At 44.0% G+C, this 20,377-nt stretch overlaps 1 protein-coding gene and 1 long non-coding RNA gene across 2 annotated transcripts in view; one reads left to right on the top strand and one right to left on the bottom strand.

Annotated features, from left to right (window-relative positions):
- Positions 1-430: 430 nt before the first annotated feature.
- On the bottom strand, positions 431-13,322 carry KRT84 (keratin 84). Its single transcript, XM_027844493.1, has 9 exons — positions 12,708-13,322; positions 10,834-11,042; positions 9,399-9,459; positions 8,771-8,866; positions 7,835-7,999; positions 6,069-6,194; positions 4,893-5,113; positions 4,203-4,234; positions 431-2,050 (listed from the first exon to the last, which is right to left on the bottom strand). The coding sequence occupies exons 1-9, from the start codon at positions 13,269-13,271 to the stop codon at positions 1,671-1,673; spliced, it is 1,854 nt and encodes a 617-aa protein (XP_027700294.1). The 5' UTR covers positions 13,272-13,322; the 3' UTR covers positions 431-1,670.
- Positions 13,323-16,204: 2,882 nt separating this feature from the next.
- Positions 16,205-20,377, top strand: part of LOC114029742 — a 17,417-nt gene continuing 13,244 nt past the window's right edge. Inside the window, exon 1 of the long non-coding RNA XR_003567525.1 lies at positions 16,205-16,408. This is a non-coding gene — a long non-coding RNA (uncharacterized LOC114029742). The remainder of the gene's footprint in view (positions 16,409-20,377) is intronic.

Raw genomic sequence — 20,377 nt, forward strand, 5'->3', positions numbered from 1 at the left:
ATAAGCCCCATCTGGGGTTAGGGCAGGGTCTTTCCCATATTCTCAGGATAGACCTCTCTTTGCTGTTGTTGAGTCATTTTTTCAGTCATGTCAGATTCTTCGTGACCCCATTTGGGGTTGTCTTGGCAAAGATACTGGAGTGGTTTGTTATTTCCTTTGCCAGCTCATTTTACAGGCAAAGAGGGTTAAGTGACATGCCCAGAGTCACACAGCTAGTAAGTGTCTGAGGCCAGATTTAAACTCAGGAAGATGAGTCTTCCTGACTTCAGGCCCTACACTCTATCCACTGCACCACCTAGTTGCCTAGGGCTCTCTAGGCATTTTGTAATTGAGAGGTGCCTGATTTACTAGATAACTGTCTAGTTCCTGCTTTGCATTCCCATAAAGAATCTCCAAACGAGAAAGACAAAGTCCTTCTTGTAGTCAGCTTGGCAAGTTTATTGGAAACACCAGAAAACATGAAGAGCAACACATATGTGCATACAAATAACTTCCTTCCCTTTTCTTCTCCTTTCATATCTTGATAGATACATTCTAGATGCCAGCAAGCAGCTGGAGGTCTCTAACCATTGCCGAGAAGAGAAATAAAGCATCATCCAGAGATATCGCTTGACTTCCCACCAATCAGATGGTCTCATTTTGGCAAGGACCTTCCCTCCACTGTCCTGAGATGCCATCCTTCCCAGGGATGACAAGCACAGCCCTAAACAGAACTCAGTTGTAGACTTTAGATACTACAATGTCAGACAAACAACCCAGCAAGAAAAATATAGCATTAGCAGTCAGCTTTCATACACACAGTGGACAGACACAGCTCCTGAGATAATCACCTGGGGATATATAACTCCAACCCTCCAAGACAAGGGGCTCTCTTTGAGGGAGATACCAGGCCCAAAGGAATCTAGGATAGCAGAGACTTACAAATCCAGGAAAGAGGGTCAAAATTATTTCTTTTTTGCCCAAGAGAGAGAAAAGAAGCAAAGGGAGTATGGACAAGAGAAACTTGTGTTAAATACAAACAATTACTTGTCTTCAAATAGAGGGAAGCAGGGACAGGGATTACTAAAACTGAATGCCAAAAATCATAGGCTTAAAGATTTAGAGTGAGAAGGGTCGTCTGGATGAGATAACTAGAGGTCTTTAAGTCCAAACTCCAGATTTAGTAGACGAGAGAACTGAAACTAGAGGTCTTTAAGTCCAAACTCCACATTTAGTAGCGAGAGAACTGAAACTCAAAGAAATAAAGGGTTTTAGCTGAGATGGTATGACTGGATGATTGAGTCAGCATTCAGACCCAGGTTCTCCAAGTTCACAGCCAGCTACTGCTCCACTGTGCTACCACACTGTCTCCTTCTCTATTTCTTTGGCTTTGAAAGACTGGGTACATATTGATTGGCAGCAGATTTACCTTCCCAAAGCTATGTGTCATAGGAGAATTAATTTTAATTTTCCTTCCTGAATACACACTGACCAGAGCTGCCAGGGTTCACAGGGAGACAAACTGTGGCTCCAGAGAATTCACAAGATAGATAGCTCCTCTAGAGAAGGGAGAATTTGGGGGTAATTTAGGGGCATCCCATCCACAAAGTCCAGCGTAGGACTCCTAAAGGTGGTTGTCTCTCTCTCTCTCTTCCTCTCTCTCAGGCAATGGCGGATCCTGGGTTCTTCGTTCAGTACTTGCTGTGGTGGGATGAGGTAGTGGAGACAAAGTGGACAGTGGAGCTCCGACCGCTCCGGCTGCCGCTGCTGCTGCTGCTAAAACCCTCCATGGGGAGACAGGGATTGCAGGGGGCACAGGCTTCACCAGCAATCACAGTGCTCCCTCCGCTGGTCACTGCCACGTCTCCTCCTCTGGTAGAGAGCCTAGATCCTCGGCTCAGGCCTGTGCCGCAGGAGCTGCCAGAACCCCAGGCACCCCCAGAACTCAGGAGCCCGCTGCTGGAACAGATGTTGCTACCCCCGGAGAAGCCAGGCCCGCCTCGGGCGTAGGAGGAACTGGAGACAAAGGGTTCTGAGCCACATATCACACCACCCCTGGAACTGCTCACAGCTGGAGAAGGAAAGGAGTCATCAGAGAGGGGAGCCTGAGGGAAATGACAACTTCTAGGACACTAGGCTGCTTCCCAGGCCCATACATATGGACAATGTACATGTGCCTGACCAAATTCCAGGCTCAACTCTGTGGACCGGCCGTTTAACATCCCTCCAGGCAAATGTGAGCTACATCCCACATACCCACACAAATTCACTCCCCCAAGGCCCACTCTAGTCAAGGTAGGCTGGGAATCATATAACTAAAATTCTATTGTCTATTCAGCCCATGATCATTTTCTTCCCCAACCAGATGATTCAGGCCAGGTCTGCTACAAGAGCAAAACTCCAGATAAAAATCAGGAAAAGGGGGGTACCTAGGTGGAGCAGTGGATAGAGCACTGACCCTGGCTGGAGTCAGGAGGACCTGAGTTCAAATGTGACCTCAGACACTTGACACTTACTAGCTGTGTGACCCTAGGCAAGTCACTTAACCCTGATTGCCTCATCAAAAAAAAAAAAAAAAAACCCCAAAAAAACAAAAAAAAACCTCGGAAAAAGAAAACCCTGCTGTTTCCAAATATACAGGCACTTAGAGTTATTTCAGTTTAGCCCAAAGCAAAGTGTGTAAGAGGTTTGGGGAGGAGTGAAGTTCTGAATTATACAGATTATAGCAGCAGTGTAGACATAGGTTTTTTAGCTAGCCTATGTTGCTCTGGGTTTTGAGACCAGTGATACTCATGAGTCTTTTCAGATACTCATAGCATCAATAATTCCTATTTATTGTTGGTCAGTCATGTCTGACTCTTCGGGACCCCATTTGGAGTTTTCTTGGTGAAGATATTGGTTTGCCATTTCCTTCTCCAGCTCATTTTGTGGTTAAGGAAACTGAGGCAAACAAGGTTCAGTGACTTGCCCAGAGTCACATAGTTAGTGAGTGTCTAAGGCCAAATTTGAACTCATGAAGATGAATCTTCCTGACTCCAGGCCCAAAACTCTTATCCACTACACCACCTAGTTGCCTAATAATTCCTATGCATAGCTCTTAAAGACTACGTCACAAGTTCCTCTTACTTGTCCAATGTCACACTGCAGGGTATTGGTTGGGAAGCATGTGGTTCAGTAAATATTCTCAAAGTATCCTCTCTCCCCAGCTTGAGTATAAACTCTTCCAGGCCAGGGGAGGGTCTGCATCCCCACATTACCAGGATAGAACTCTGCCACCAAATACCTGTTCAACATTCTATAACACAGGTCTCCCCACCCTTGATATACCTTCCCCATTTTTTTTTTTAGGCATTTGGGGTAAGTGACTTGCCCAGGGTCACATAGCTAGTAAGTGTCAAGTGTTTGGTCTGAGGCTGAATTTGAACTCTGGTCCTCCTGACTTCAGGGCTGGTGCTCTATCCACTGCACTACCTAGCTGCCCCTACCTTCCCCTTTCTACCATGCTCACTTGAATCCTTTCCAGTCTTCAACTCCAAGTTTGATTTGCCCTTTCCCCCATGAAGCCCTCACCTTGACCCCTCCAGGACCCCTCAAAGATGTCCCGCTCTGAACTCATGTAGCCTTTACTCTTTGTATTGGTCGCAACATCACAAAACCTACTAGAGGGCCTTTGTGGCAATAGGGATAAACTCTTGACCAATTGATGGGATGATGGGCCAATGTACTGGTTCTCAAGCATTTCTTTGGCTATGTCCAGTGTTCTTTGACCTTAGGAATCACAGTGCACTGAGTATTTAAATTGATAACAACAAAGAGTTCCTAGATGGCTCTACTGAGGAAGGTTAGATTTCAACTCAACCTTTCCCTCCAGCCAGCCACCAGGGGGTGAGCAGACCTACTTGCCAATGGATTTCCAGTCATTTTCCAGGGTTTTGTCCATGGAGGGTAAGGTCTGTGACTTGTTAAAACAGGCTGACTATTTCTCAGCCCTTCAAATGCTTTCCACAAAGGCTTGGAGGCCTCTGGGGGAAATTCCGGCCAGCTATGAGAAGACCCCTATCCCTAGCCAGGTATTTACCTCATCCCGCACTAACCTCAGCCTTGGCAGGTTACTGACCCAAATGTGATTCTGAGCAAAAACGTAGCAACTACCCTTACCACACCCACTCCTGCTCTACTCTTCCCCCACCCTCCCAGGGAAAAAAAAAAGACAATTTTCTTACATATGTTCACTGCTCCAACACCTTCACAGATCCTAAGGAGAGAGAGATGAAAAAAGATAAGTCAGGTAGAAGAGACAGTGTCTATTTGAAAAGTACTGGGCTGAGACTCAGGAGATTGAATTCTAATCTTGATTCAGATGCTAGTGAGCTGGGTGACCTTGGGTAGATCATTTCCCTTCTCTGGGCCTCAGTTTCCTCGTCTATAAAATGAGGGAATTCTATTAGGTGATTTCTCAGGTTCCTAGGACATCTATGAGTTGACAATTCTGTCAATATTACTATCACTCTAGAAATCACCAACTCTGATCCAGGGGGACATTCCCCAAATGGATTTCATGGCATGGTGATTTAAGAGGACCCTTAAAAGTTGGATAGTCATAGAATTTTAGAGTTGGAAGGAATCCTCAAGCTCTCCCAGTGCAACTAACTCCCTCATTTAACAGATGAAAAAAATATATTTCACAGAGGGGCAATGACTTGTTTATGGTCACAAAACTAATTAGTGACCTCCACAAGTCAAAAACATTCTTCCCTACTGAAGGAGTCTACTTGTCCCTTTCTGAAGAGGTCATTTGTTTCATAGGTCCCTTATTAACAGTCCTTTACTCTGTCTACTGTCTCACTCCCTGCAGAAAGTTAGTCCTTCCTAAGATCCACCCTCAGTTCTTCTCCTGTATTAAATATGCTCACCTGCTTTCTTCACCTTCTAGGAGTTTCCTGTAGGCAGTGATCTCAACATCCAAGGCCAGTTTGACATTCATCAGCTCCTGGTACTCACGTAGCTGACGGGCCATGTCCTGCTTGGCTTGCTGCAAAGCCCCCTCCAGTTCAGCCAGCTTGACCTTGGCATCATTGAGAGCGGCCTCTCCCTGCTGCTCGGCCTCAGCAACAGCAGCCTCCAATTTGGCACGCTGTGGGTTACAAATTGCAAGGGAGCATTTATTTGTCCCTAATCCTTGGGTAGAGTCAAATAGCCTCCCAAACATGTTGGGGACATGTTGGTGCACTGAGACACTGGGATGCAATTCCCCAAGTGAGGCTTACAAAAATCGATGGTCTCTGGAAGGATGTTGCTAAGGGATGCAGTTAATCCCTTCTTCAGCTGACCCCTCCTTATCTCACCCCTCTCAAGCCCAGCACTGTGTCTCTGCCAGCTGGTATTGTCTGTCCTAGCTACACATCCTCTACACTTCTCATCTTCTGCTGCCTCTAAGTCTCACTCATAATGTCCTTCCTGTCTGGGATGACTTCCCTTCAACCTTCTCTCCTGGACCATCTCAATCTCCTGCACAAATCAGTCATGAATTAATCAACCAACATTTATCAAACTCCTACACTGTGCTAGGTGCTGGAAAAACAAACCAAAAAGGAAATAAATCTCTATTCTCAAAATACGAATTCCCTTCCCTCCTCCCCACCCTGTTTTTCTCCTCCTATCTCTCCCCTTTCCTGGCCTTCCTAAACCAATCCCCTAAGTGGGTTGTCCCTAGCCCCTCTCATCATTCCCATTATTGAAATGCTGAGCCCTAGCTAGAAATCTTTAATTTGATATTTATGCAGATACATGCATATCATTCTGTGTCTATGACCTGATGTATGTTGCATCTTTCTGCATCTTGATAGGAGCTCCTAGTGGGCTGGGCAGGACAAGGCAGGGCAGGGCAGGATAGAACAGGACAGGGCAGGGAAAGGCCTGTTCCTTGCTCCCTAAGCCTAATCCTCAGCATTCAGGAAGGAATCGCATACACATCAGAGACCAGTGAGGGTGGGGCTAATTGGCTCACCTGATTTTGGAAAGTCTACCCTAAAGGGGGAAACCCTTGGGTCTAACCTTCCTCTCCCTTTGCTTGATGACGCTGTGCTCACCTGTGCCTTGGCATGATCAATCTCAGTCTTCAGCCTCTGGATCAGGCGGTTTAGCTCATTGATCTCATCCCGTGTGCTCCGAAGATTATCAGAGTGCACACCCGCTGTTACTCGCATTTCCTCATACTATAAGGGCAAAGTCAGATGAAAGGCATAGGAGTCAAGAGTTGGGTCATCGTCCTGGTGGTGTTTTGCCAGCCGCCCCCTCCCTCACCTCAGTGCCCTCAGAGTCCAGTAGGAACCCACACAAATAGACCAAAGAGGAGAAGCTGGGGAGGTTCCATTTCCCTTAAGCCTACTAGTGAATGACAATAATAGCTAGCATTTTATACAGCATCTACTATGTACCAGGAACTGTGCTAAGCACTTCATAAATTGTGTCTTATTTGGTCCTCACAATAACTTTGGGAGATAGAGGCTATTATAATCCCCATTTTGCAGATGAGGAAACTGAGGCAAACAGAAATTAAGTGACTTGCCCTAGGTTACGCAGCTAGTGAGTGACTGATGCTGGATTTGAACTGGTATTTCTTTTGTACCCCAGCAGCCACCCAACCTACATACAGCTGAACTAAATTATTTTTTAGTGGCCTTCAATAGTAGCTGAGCAGTAATCAGCTCTAACTTTCCATCCTGGAATTTAATGAATTGCTTCTAAGCTCCTCCACCTCTCCCCCACCACTGCTAAGCCGTCCCCTGTGGGGAGGAAAAACTTGTTTTACTGAAACTCAAGCCTTGCTCCTCCCTGCTAAGCGTCCTCTGAAAGTGTGATGTTTTCCTTTGAGCAAGCAGGGGGACCCCCAAGGGACCAGGGCATGACAGAGACAGTGCTGGGGTTCCAGCTCTGACAGTTACCTCCTACAAGAGCAAAAAGGTCATGCCCTCACCCTATGCAGCACATGGGGGAGTGTTTTGTGAATCTTGGGAGTAACTTGTGTGTTGGGTTGAATGGATCTGACTGATGGGGCAAAACAGTCTTATCTCACTTGTTTCCTTTTTTTCCCTTGATTAAGAGTAGACAGTTGGGGCAGCTAGGTGGTGCAGTGGGTAGAGCACTGGCCCTGGAGTCAGAAGGACCTGAGTTCAAATCCAGCCTCAGACACTTGACACTTACTAGCTGTGTGACCCTGGGCAAGTCACTTAACCCCGATTGCCTCACCAAAAAAAGAAAAAGTAGACAGTCAACTAGCTAGATAAATAGTTGCTGAAGCTAGGTGGTACAGTGTACAGAGTACTGAGCCTTGAATCTGTAAGTCCTGAGTTTAAAACCTACTTTAAACACTTTACTAGCTATGTGAACCTCAGAAAATCACATAATTTGTCCCAGCCTCAGTTTTCTCATCTGTAAAATAGGATAAGAATAGTACTTTTCTTGTTATGAGTATCAAATGTAATACCTTAAAGCTCTATATAAATAATTATTATTAATTACTATTACGTGTCTTGAACACAAGTTATCCTGATGCCAGATTCATCACTCTATCTATGATGCCACACTGCCTCTCATAAGAATAGACCATTGAATTCAGAGAACTCAACTCCCTCAGAGGTCCAGCTCTAGGAGGTTGATATCAGGACCTAGAGGTTTGAGGATCAATACATTTCTAATGCAGTAGAGAAGGGAAATGCTTTAGGGGACAATTGTAGGGAGGTCTCAGGTCTAGGTTCTATCTATATTCTTGACCCTTTCCTTCATTCATCTCCCCCACCCCCGACTTTGGTACACACGCCCCATGGCTTTTGAGGGGTGAAGTTGTTTAGCTCACCTTAGTTTGGTACCAGGCCTCGGCGTCAGCCCGGCTTCGCCTGGCAATGTCCTCATACTGAGCCTTGATTTCAGCAATTATGCCATCCAAGTCCAGGTCTCTGCTGTTGTCCATTTTCACAATTACAGATGTGTCTGAGATGTGGGAATTGAGCAGCTCGACCTCCTACATGAATCAATCATCAATCAATCAACCAACATTTATCAAATCCCTACTATGTGCCAGGTGCTGGAGATACAAACCAAAAAGGAAATAAATCTCTATTCTCAAGACAGGAAGTCAGCAATAGGAGCATAACCAGGGACTACCTTTTTGACCTGCTACTTTGCTAAGAGGTTGAAAGATGAGATCTCATTGAGAACAAAGAAAATTGCAGTCAACTGTTAGTTATCTTCCTTCTCTAAAGGGATAAGAAGTAACCACATATAATTCAAAAGAGTGGATAATGGCAAAATAGACCATCTGAAAATCTCTTCTATTGGAGTTTATTATTTGGGTAATTTGAAGGGGCCAAGATCTATTTACCTTTTTGAATTGTGCAGGCAAAAAGTAAAATCATCATGTGCCCCCATTATTCTTAAGCCCACACACCAGCTGAGCAAGAGTAGATGGCCTATGGATGTATTAGAGGGTAGAGAGAAGCCCTATTCCTTTGGAGTGTGTTCTGTGCATAATCCACCCATCAATATTTGAGAGCTGGTTATATATCAAGAAAGAAGTCTCCAAACCTTAGGGGAAGCACAGAATATGGACAGCAGGTGGTAACTCTAGAGGGAATATTCTTTGGACTCTTCAGTCAGTTCCATGGGCTTGATTTTGATGACGTCTAAGCCATTCTCATGACTTGACATTAGCCCTCTTGTCATGGGAAAATTTTTCCAATTGACTGCTGAGAAATAGGGTTTATGGTTCTAAGACTACAGAAGAGACATTTACCTGTCCATACAGAGCTTTCAGGAATTCTATCTCGCTGGTCAAGTTTTCCACATTGGTCTCCAAGTCAGACTTGTTTAAGTAAGCTGTATCCACATCCTACAAGAAGGAGAGAGGGAAGGAGACCTATGCTCACCAATCCCAAGAATTAGGACCAGGGCTACAGAAGGTGGGGCAACTTGGGACTAGAAGGATGGGAAGATTTGCCAAATAGGAGGCCACTGGATAGTATTGCAGTAGGTGAGTGTTATGGAAGTATGAGATGGAGATGGAGATGGAGCTGCTGCTACTACTACTACTACTACTACTACTACTACTACAAGTACTACTACTACAACTACTACTACTACTACTACGATGACTACTACTACTACTCCTCTCTCCTTTAATGATCAGAAAGTGGCAAGAGGGACATTTTTCCCAAGATTCAATTTTTGTTTTAATAGCTATATTAAATCTGAAAATCCAGATTTGGAAAGCCAACTTATCCAATCCCTGCTTCCCCAGGGGTTCTAATGTCTGGGTAAGGTGGCTCTGGGATCCATCTTGAGGGTGCTTGGGTAATGGTTCAGTATACAAAACATTTGCCTGTTTTGCTGAGAGTTGTCTCACACCTACAGCTCTCACTTACCTTCTTCAGGGCCACAAATTCATTCTCTGCATTGGCCCGGAATACTACCTCCTCTTCATACCTGGGTTGGCAAGCACAAAGAAACTGAGTTACTCATCCTGAACCAAACCAAGGCCAGTTGCTCATGATTTTCTAGAATTATCCCTTTGGTCCATCTAGGTAACATTCCTTTCTGTCCCCTACCCACACTTCACTCATATCAGCTACAAGCCCTACCACAATTTATACTTTTGTCTTAAGACACTGTCTCTCCATCCCTTCTTCCCCTAGCACTGTCCCTTTCTCTTTTGTCAACTTTGCTCCACACTCTCTTTTTCCAGGAAGTCTTCCCTGATTGACCCTATCCAGGATTAAATGCTCTTTAAATCCACCCCCCCAACACACACACACCAGTGCTGGTTGCTCAATTCGAATTCAATTCATTTGCACAAACAAGTTGCCTGGACTTCTAGTCCTGACTCCCCGCAACCTTCATATTAAGCTGAGAGAACTCCTTGAGAGAGGAGACCATGTCTCCTTCTTTCTCTATTCCTTCTATTCTTTCATGTCCCTCAAATACCCAGGACAGGACTCTGTACTCTGGAGGAAAACAGTGATGTGAAAATATGGCGACCTATCACAAATTTAAAAACAACATTTCTGAGACTGTTTTACAACCAGCAATGACAGCCTTGGAGAGTGGATTTGGAGTTAAAGGACTAGTTCTCATATCCCAGCTTGGCCACTTGGTAGCTATGTGACTATCCTCCCAAGGACCTAACCTTCCTCATCTGTAAAATGAGGAAATTTGGAACTGATGACCTCTAGGGTCCCTTCCAGGTCTAAATCTTTGATCCTAAGGGCTTCTTCAGCTTCAACAACCAAAGGGGTGGGGAGGGGGAGGGGGCTCTAAAGCCATTGTTGGGTGGCTTCAAGCTATATATGCATACATATATATATATATATATATATACACACACACACACACACACATACCCATATATACCCTGTATATACAAGATTTCCATCCAAATTCCTTTTATTTTATCAAAACAGAGTTTGGAGCCTGAAAGCTATCTAGAGGACTGGTTAACTTTTCTGATTCTCAGTTTGAACTACTTGGTCACAAAGTACCCAATGTTGGGTTGAATCCACTCATTGTTTGCTGAAGAACCAAGTTTCAGAAAGGTCTCCTCAATCAGATTCCTACAATCTCACAATACTCAGTGTGAAAGGAAACTTGAGAGACCAACTCATCAAGCAAACCTGTGCCCTCATCCCACCAGTAGCAGAGTATCCCGCACTGCCTTTTTTCCTCACTCAGAGCCAAGGACAGCATCCCTCCTCACTCCCCTTGGTAATAGTTTCCCTTTCAGGAGACCCTCCACAGCCTCTACCCCCAGTCCCTCTGTCAGAGACTTCCCACTCGGGGTCTCTAGGCCCCTTTAACACTCACTTCTTCTTGAAGCCCTCCAGGACATCCTGCATATGGTTCCTCTCGGCATCTAACCGGGCCTGGTCCCCGGCGACCACATCCAGCTGCCGTCTCAGGTTATTGATGTAGCTCTCGAAGAGCGGCTCTAGGTTGCTCCTGACACATTTCTGGTCTTGGAGGAAGTTCCACTTAGTTTCTAGGAGCTTGTTTTGCTGTTCCAGGAACCGAACCTAAACCCCACCAGGCAAAGGAACAAGAGCTGGGATGGCCTCACCTCTCTGTCTCAGTTGGCCATGATACATTTTTGCTTTCAGCTCTTTGCTGGCATTGCTACCTCTTTAGCTCATTTTTACTAACCCCCACCTCAGCCCAACAGGAGATAGGAGAACATTGCTTCCTTATAACTAAGCTCAATTGAAAAGAAAGGCCCTTAGAACTCAAACATTTAAGAATCACCTTCTTTGGAAAGATCAGCATGCCAGGAGCTTAAAGAGAAAGGGGCCAATGGTGGTGATGACTCTACTTGGGCTCTTTGACATTGGTCTAGAAAGTAACGGGACCCTTCCCCAGAATAAAATAGGAATCCACATAAAGCAGAATCAGTATGACAACTTTCTGGAAGTTCAAAAACACCCCAGGGTCAAGTAGAGATGACTCAGAGGATTATCTGATATTGAAGGCTACCCTGGACCCTGAAACTACTCCCTGCCATGAGCAGGGACAGTTCTAAGTTGACTGCATTTGCCCATGAATATATTTAATCTACTAGGCACATTCTCACCCAGAAATTTAGGCTGAATCTGCACTTCCCCAAGTGAAATAAAGCTGTAGCTTCTCTCTTTCTCATGGTCCAAAGTGACTTTTATTCAGGCCACAAAGAACAAGTGTTCATTTGTTTGTATTTCTTCTGAATGATCTGGTTTGGCCACTTAGACGGCTCTAAAGTGGGTGATGTCGGGCAAATCAGTTAACCTCCATGGGCCTCAGTTTCCTCATCTCTAAAATGAGAGGGTTGGATAAGGTGGCCTCTGGGGTTCCTTCCAACTCCATCGTTATGATCCTATAAGAAGGTTGTCTACACTCCACTTTGGGGAAGGAGAAGCAGAGACTGTCTACACCCCGTAGTAAGGAGAAAGTTAGATATAATGATCTGGGTCATTCAGACCCAGAAGGACTTCCTCCAAATCTAGAGCACTGAGTTAGAGCTAGAGTTTGTGGACTGAATTATTTAAACGTATACCTCAGTCCTTCACTTCCCTCTATGCATACAAGCATAGCCCTTCAGAAAAACAAGGAATCCTCAATGACGTCCACAGAACTAAGAAGACAAAGAATACCCCAGGTCATTCTGTGAGGCTGAGTCAGTGCAATTTCCCCCAGAGCGCCAAGGTCCTTTGGGTCTTGCCATACAAATGAGGATGGACAGGCGGGGAGCAGGAGGTGAGAGCCAAGGGCCAGAGGGTTCTTTGGAGGTGGCCACCCCAAATCACCTGTGCCAGTTTTCTGCTTTTCACATACAAGGGTGGCCAGCAACAAACCTCTCTGACTTTAAGTAGCTTTACACAAGAAAAACAAAGATCTCATCAGTGAACAAGACACTGCCCAAACCCAGCTGTTGGGCTTAAATATTCTCCTATTTGTCTGACTTCTCCAGTTTTTCTCCAGATGTTTGATTGTCTGCCTCACACCTTGTTCAACTAAGAGTCCATTTCACCTGTGTGCTATGCTACAGAAGACTGACCCTGAAAACACACAAAAGGAGCTTCCAAAGCACACCTGGAGAGTACAAGTGATTTGGCCAACACTCTGGCCTCTTGAAGGAGAGAGAAAATTAACATTCGTTTGGTAATCCTGGCCCCAGAGAATCAGCTTCAAGAGGACGGATATGGAGATACCTTGTCAATGAATGAAGCAAACTTGTTATTTAGAGTCTTGATCTGCTCCTTCTCATCCTTCTTCACCCTCTGAACATTGGGGTCAATCTCCAGATTGAGAGGTGTCAGTAGGCTTGTGTTGACAGTCACAGCTGTGATGGAAGACGCAGCTGGGCCTCCAATTCCACCAACTCTATACCCAAAACCAGATCTGCCAAACCCATAGCCAATACCGCCGCTGGGCCCCAAGCCAATGCTGCTACCGGCCCCAAAGCAGGACCCACCGTTAGGCCCAAATCCAAAGCCAATGCCACTGCCAGGCCCAAAACCAATCCTGCCACCAGATCTAAAGCCAACCCCAGAGTGGATGGGGTAAGATCCCACTGCCACCCTTCGGGGTGAGTAGGATCCAAAATTGCACAGACTCCGGCTCCCAAAACCACCCAAGCCCCGGAAGCTGACACCACTTCGGCAGGAGACAGAGTTGGCCTGGTAACGGTTCAGACGCTGGGGCACCACTGCCGAGCAGGAGCTGAAGTTGCCAATGCAGTGACCAGAGCTAGCCCGAAAGGAGCGGCAGGACATGGTGGCTTCTAAGTTGGAAGCAGAGAGTGACCAAGGAGCAATGGATCCAACTGGTGCTAGGAGTCCCTTTGGAGCTAGTGGGTCCTACTCAACCCTTTTATGCATTTGAGGATGTGAGGTTTGGCCCCATAAAAACAGAAGAAAAGCCATTTGGTGGCTTTTATGAGCTTGGGTTGTTAGCAGAAACTCTTCATGCCTATAACAGTGAGCTAATCAGAGGCACACCTATTCCCATCTTCATTACGGCCTATAACATCAAACTCATAAACATTAAGAACACATAAACATTACAATCCTATTTTCTCCATAAGTCTACCACAATTTCCCTTATGGGGACATTAATGGGCTATAGTTATAAAACCAACAGGGTTGTTTTCTGTGAGTGTGGCTAACCACTGAAAAGTTAGAATGGTAACTGATTTGAGCAAAAGGAAAGGAATAGAAGTATCTACACAGTCATGGCCTGATAAGAAAAAGTGGGGGTGGGGAGATGAGGACAGGCAGTAAGGAAAGGTAGAGTCTATATGCCCCAAAGGGAAAGAGAGAAGTGTTACCAGTTTGCATTAATGCATCTCTGGGGAGCAGATCAATTATTCATTCAAGTCTTAAAAGGATCTTTTGGATGGTTGAGTTTGGGGAAAATGGAAATTATTTAGCCTCAATGAACCCTTTTGATTGTCTCCATATATTCAGTGAGCTTGATTACTGACAAATCTCTAGGTCACTTGGGTCAGTGTCGACACATTCTAGACGTGAGATACTCAACAGATATTCATTCATTCATTCACCCACCCTCTTAGTTCAACAAATGCCTGCTATATGCAAGCCATCATACTGGACATTGTGGGGGATCCAAAGCTCATATGATGCCTACCCTTAGTGAGCTTACAGTCTAGTTGGGGAAAGGATTTCTTTTGGGAACCTCTATTGGTGTCATCAACATGGCAGAAGGTAAAGGGGAGATACCAGGTAACAAAGAAATTCTTGGGTGTATAAAGCTAGCTGGACCATACAATTCTGTCCTTTTCTCTCCTCCCCTCACACCTCTCCTCCACAGCTTTTTGGATCCTGAATTATTGAGTTATCTACAAGGATTGTTTGAACTAGAGAGGGTAGAAACCTAGAAACTCTTGGTTAGAAAGTTACTTAAACTTAAAGATGTTTAGCATCATGTTAAATAAACATCTGGATTACTGACTTATTTTTTTTTTTTTTTTGCTTTCTGTTCTGGTCACATGAAGAGTGTTATTTTCTTTTCACTGAAATCAATTCAATTCAACAATCATTTATTGAAAATATATCTCTGTTCAAAGTATTGCAAAGCTGTTGTTTTGATTTATAAATTATTCAGATCCAGGAATTTATTATCATGAATACATACCAGCTAAATGTGTAAGTGGAAAAGGGACAAGTGGAGAAGGAAGGAAATGATTTTTAAAAATGGAAGGATAGGAGAAAGAAGAGTAAAGGGGAAAAGAAAAGAAGCTTGGAAAAAAAATATAGGGAGAGAAGAGGGAGGGAAGAATCCTAGCTAGACCTGTAGACTCTATATGCTTCTGGAATGATAGAACTTAGAAGTGAGGGCACCTCAGGGATTTAATTCCAATCTTCTTGTATAAATAGATGAAATGAGGAAGGGAAGGTAGTGGTGGTAATGGGAGAACTAGGATAATCAGTAACCTAGGAGACAACTGTATTCTTTATATTTGGGTGGGGGAAGATTGTAAGGCTGGGCCACCTGGGAAAGGGCTGAGGGGAAAGGCATCCCTGACTCACTTGCATTCTCTGGAAGAAAGTAAGAGATCATTCAGAGAACTCAGCCTCCTTGGGGATTCTGCAAGAGTTCTTGGGTAAGGCGGTGAGGGGTGGAAATTATGAAGACCATTATTTATGTGTATGAGAGGTATAGTGGATAGAGAGATCATCTTGGAGCCAAGAAGACTGGAGCTGAAGATTTACTTCTGACACATACTGGCCATTTGACCCTGGGCAAGTTACAACCTCTCTAAGAAACTCTGAAATTGTAAATTACATGAAGGTGCTGACTTACATTGGAAGAGGAAGATTCTTTCTCTGGGAGCTTCCAATAAAAAATGAAATCAAACTTCAGTCCCTATCTATGCCTGAGTCTCTACACATTTGAGGCTACCCTCAAAGGTGAGGGAGAGGAGTGGTGGTAACAGATCTTCCTTCCTTCCTTCCTTCCTTCCTTCCTTCCTTCCTTCCTTCCTTCTTTCTTTCTCCTCTCTCTCTCTCGCTCCCCAATCTCTCACTTTTGGATAAGCCAGTCACCCCTAAATTCCTACCCCCATTACAATGGATTGGGCTCCTGCATTTTCAGGACCCAAAGTCCTCTTGTTCTACAAGGTCCATCTCTGCATATTCATTACGGTGTTCATCCCACCCTGAGTTCCTTCACTAGTCTGAAGGAGGGAAAAGAAGTAATTGGGATCCAGTCAAGCAAATCCCACCTCCCACCTCCTGATGAGCTGTCCCAAGCAATAATTTATAGGTCTGAGACATCATTTCTCCCAACTGTGCATAACACAATCTTCTGCCGCTTCAGGACAGGGGAGGGGACACGGTACTGATTTTGCTTCTGTGACAGTTTCTTCTGACTGCTGTCAGCCTTTAATCCCATATATCTGATGGTAGGAGCCCAGCCCCAGCAGCTGACAGGAATTCCTGTCAAGTGACTGGCTGATGGTTCATCATGATGTTATCTCAGGGTTCTTGGGATGATGGTGAAACCTTGATACCCAGAAGGGGAGATGGAGGAGTGGAAGCAGAAGGTGGAGGCAGATGGAGGTGGGTGGAGGTGGAAACCAGGCTCTTTGCTGGTTGGATTCCCAGTAGCTGGGGATAGTCCCATAGTAAGTGGGTGAGGAGAAGAATGTGGAAAAGTTGCAATAGCAGGAATGCCTTTCGTTTGACAAGGCTCTCATTTCTGCTGAATGGATGGAAATTGATCTGGTGAGTCTTACCTGTTATGGCTTGCTTGGGCTTGTTTGTAGATGAAGCTTTGTACTCTTCACCTGGAAAAGACCTTCAGAGGTCAAAGAGGACACCACTCAGCTGGGACATCATGTGGGACTGACTCCTAGACCCTTAAGAATTTCTCCTGAATTTGAAGATTGGTGAGTGTAGGAGAGCATCCCTAGTTCTTTCTGTGTATGCTTGACTTCCATTCTTCATTGCCTCCCAGCTCCATACCATACCTCTAGCTGTACCCCCCAGTGCCTCCTTACACACTCTGTCCCTCTCCCCTAATGGTCCTTGACCTTACCCTAGTATCTGTTTCCCAACCTTTGTTTCTTCTACCTATCTGTTACTTAGAGAAGCTTCCCACCCCCACCTGTCAAAATGCCCATTCAATTTCATTTTAATCTCCTATATAAATAAACACAAACAAAACAAAAACCATTTTTTCTTCCTTCCTGAATCATGATGGAGACTAGATCCTGCCCCGCCCTCCACCTAGTTAGTGCCCTCTCTCACTTCTTTATTTTTGAAAGGGTGTGTATATGCCTTTTTTCTGAGTCTCTTGGGGAAGTACACATGGCTCCCAGTATCTCCAGGCTCAAAGTCCTTAGCTTCACATTGAAGCACTTCAAAACCTGGCCCCTTCCATAGCTTGCCAGTTTTAATACTTTATTCTTCTCTACTCATTCTAAGATCCAGTTATACTAATCTACTTGCTGCTCCTTGCACATAAGGAAACTACTTATTTAGTAAGATGATACTAGAAGAGTTTGATCATAAAGCTGACATGCCATCTTCCCTGAGTTTCCATCAAGTAAATCAATCATCTGAGGATCATGAGGGGTGAAACTTGCAAAACTGGGATCTGGGTATCAATTTACCATGATGAGGTCATAATGAGGGTTCCATGTTGCATGGGCATGAGGGTTTGGAAGTGGTGGCGAGAGAGGGGAATGAAATACCCAATGGGAGGCTGAGAAAGAAGTATTTACTATGTACTAGGTATCGTGCTAAGTGCTTTACAATTATCTCATTTCATCCTCACGGCAACCCTTACATGTAGGCACTATTTTAAAAAATTTAATAGTATTTTATTTTTTCCAATTATTTGTAAAGACAATTTTCAACATTCATGTTTTGAAAGATTTTGAGTTCCAAATTTTTTTCCTTCCCTCTCCTCCCCCTTTTCCAAGATGGCAAGCAATAGGTTATACTTGTCAATCATGTAAAACATATTTCCACATTAGTCATGTTGTGAAAGAAGAAACAGAACAAAAGGAAAAAAACACAGAAAAAAGTGAAAATAGTATGTTCAATCTGCATTCAGACTCCATGGTTCTTTCTCTGGATGTGGATAGCATTTTCCAACATGAGTCTTTTGGAATTGCTTTGGATCATTGTATTGCTGAGAAGAGCTAAGTCAACCATAGCTGATCATCGCACAGTGTTATTATTACTGTGTACAATGTTCTTCTGGTTCTGCTCACTTCACTCAGCATCAGTTCATGTAAGTCTTTCCAGGTTTTTCTGAAATCTGTATGTCCACCATTTCTTCTAGCACAATAGTATTCAATTATATTAATACACTACAACTTGTTCACTCATTCCCCAATTGATGGGCATCCCCTCAATTTGGTGGATATTATTAATATCCCTATTTTACAGATAAGGAAAATAAAACAGACATAAAGAGGTTAAGTGATTTACCCAGAATCACATTAATAACTTCCCATCTCTGTGCCTTCACAGTGGCTGTTGCCCATGTCTAGAATGTTCTCCCCCTTCACCTCAACCTCTTAGCTTCCCTGCCTTCCTCTGATACATCTCAAATCCCACCTTCTGCAGAAGGTGTTCCCCAGTCCATCCTAAGTGTCAATGCCTTCTCCTCTATGATTACCTTTCTACACTCTTTAAATAGTTTGTATGTCCTTGATTACTTTTGAGATGTTATCTCTTCATTAGAATATGAGCTTCTTGAGGGGACAGAGATCTATAGTATCACTTAGCATCATGCCTGAATAGTAAGTTCCTAATAAATGACTGTTGACTGATTGCATTTCTGAGATGCCTGTGTGCGGCTTAGCAGCTTTCAGCACATCCATTTCAGAAGGTGAGGGGGAAGGAGTGTCTTGTGATGGGATGAGGTGAGGACTGAAGTCTGGGTAGTAGAGCCAAAAAGGGAGATGGGGAAAAAGCTGCAGCTGAGCTCTGATCCTGATATCCTGTTTGCCTGGTTAGTGTGGTAGGAAAGCACTTTCCCCTCCTGGAAGGCCCCCTGGTTACTGTGGTAGCACCTACTGTACTGCCATTGATAACTGGTGCAACCCATACTGCTGCTGTGGACACAACTGGACATCTTGCCACGGGTGACGATGTTATGCTTCTTCTACGATGGGGTGGAACTGGGAGGAGGGGTAAAGAGTGGCTATCAGGATCTGAGAATGACACTGCTTAGGAGTCCTATGTGGGTAGCTGCTAGGTTTGAGTGTTAAGAGTGTTTGATGCTTGACTCAGCAGTCAAGCCAAACTGGTCATCTCTCTGTTCCTCACACATGATATTCCAGCTCCTACTGCCATGTCTTTGCATAGGCTGTGCAGTATTCTAGGAATGCACTCCCTCCTCACCTCTGCCTCACAGATTCCCTCTATTCCTATAAGACTCAACTCAGGTACCACCTTCTACTTAAAGCCTTTCTGACTCCCTTCCAGTAGCTAGTTATCTCCCACGTTAACCCCCTTGAATCTAACTAACTTGTGCTCATTCCCTCAATATTTATCCTCTATATACTCATGCATGTACTTGTTGTCTCCTCAAATAGAACACAAGCTCCCTGAGAGTAGGAATTATGTCATTCTCTGTACTTGTATGCTCAGTGCTGAGAACAGTGTCTGGCCCACTGAAGGTGCTTAATTTGTGGTAATTTTGTATTAAGTAATACTTGCAACACTTGCCTCTAGGTGGTGCAGTGCATAGAATGCTGGGCCTGAAAGTCATGAAGACCTGGGTTTAGATACAGCCTCAGATACTGCCTACGTGACCCTGGGCAAGTCACTCAACCTCTGTTTGCCTCAGTTTCCTGTAAAACGGGGACAATATTAGCACCTCCCTTCTGGGATAGTTGTGAGGATCAAATGAGATATTTGTAAAGCACTTAGCACAGTGCCTGGCACATATTAATATAATATAACAATAAATGTTTTTTAGCTATTATTATTATGTAATAAGATCGATTTAACACTCGGTTACTTATTCCTTTTTTAAAATGTTTATTATTAATTTATTAACATTATTTTGAGTTCCAAATTCTCTCCCTCCCCTTCAGCTCCTCCCCCACTCATTAAGAAGGCAAGCAATATGATATTAAGTACACATGTGAAATCATGCAGAACATATTTCCATATTAGCCAAATTGCAACAAAAAAAGCAGGAAAAATAAAGTGCAAAAAATTAAACTTCAATTTGCATTCAGAGCTAATTAGCTCTCTCTGTGAAGGTGGAGAACTTATTTTATGACTCCTAGGGAATTGTCTTGGGTCATTATATTGATCAGAGTAGACAAGTCTTTGACAATTGATCATTATGATGACATTGCTGTTGCTGTGCACAATGGTCTCCGGGTTCTTTTCACTTCACTTTGCATCAGTTCATATAGGGCTTGCCATGTTTTCTCTGAAACCAACCCCTTCATCATTTCTTATAGTGTAATAGTACTCCATCACAATCATAAACCATAATTTGTTCAGTCATTCCCCAACTGATGGGCATCCTTTCATACCTATTCCTTTTTAGAGCAAATATCTGTTGTTTTGTTTTACTATACTGTACTGTACTGTACTATACTATACTATACTGTACCATACTATGCTATACTATACCATATCATACCATACCATACCGTATCATAGCATATTATACCATGCTATACTATGCTATGCTATGCTATACTATACTATACTATACTATACCATACCATACCATACCATATTAAACCATGCTATACTATGCTATGCTATGCTATGCTATGCTATACTATACTATACTATACTGTACTATACTATACCATACCATACCATACCATACTATATTATACTATACCATACCATACCATACTGTACTATACTAT

The sequence above is a fragment of the Vombatus ursinus genome, unplaced genomic scaffold (genome assembly GCF_900497805.2).
Source record: "Vombatus ursinus unplaced genomic scaffold, bare-nosed wombat genome assembly UNPS02014941.1, whole genome shotgun sequence".
Taxonomy (NCBI): domain Eukaryota; kingdom Metazoa; phylum Chordata; class Mammalia; order Diprotodontia; family Vombatidae; genus Vombatus; species Vombatus ursinus.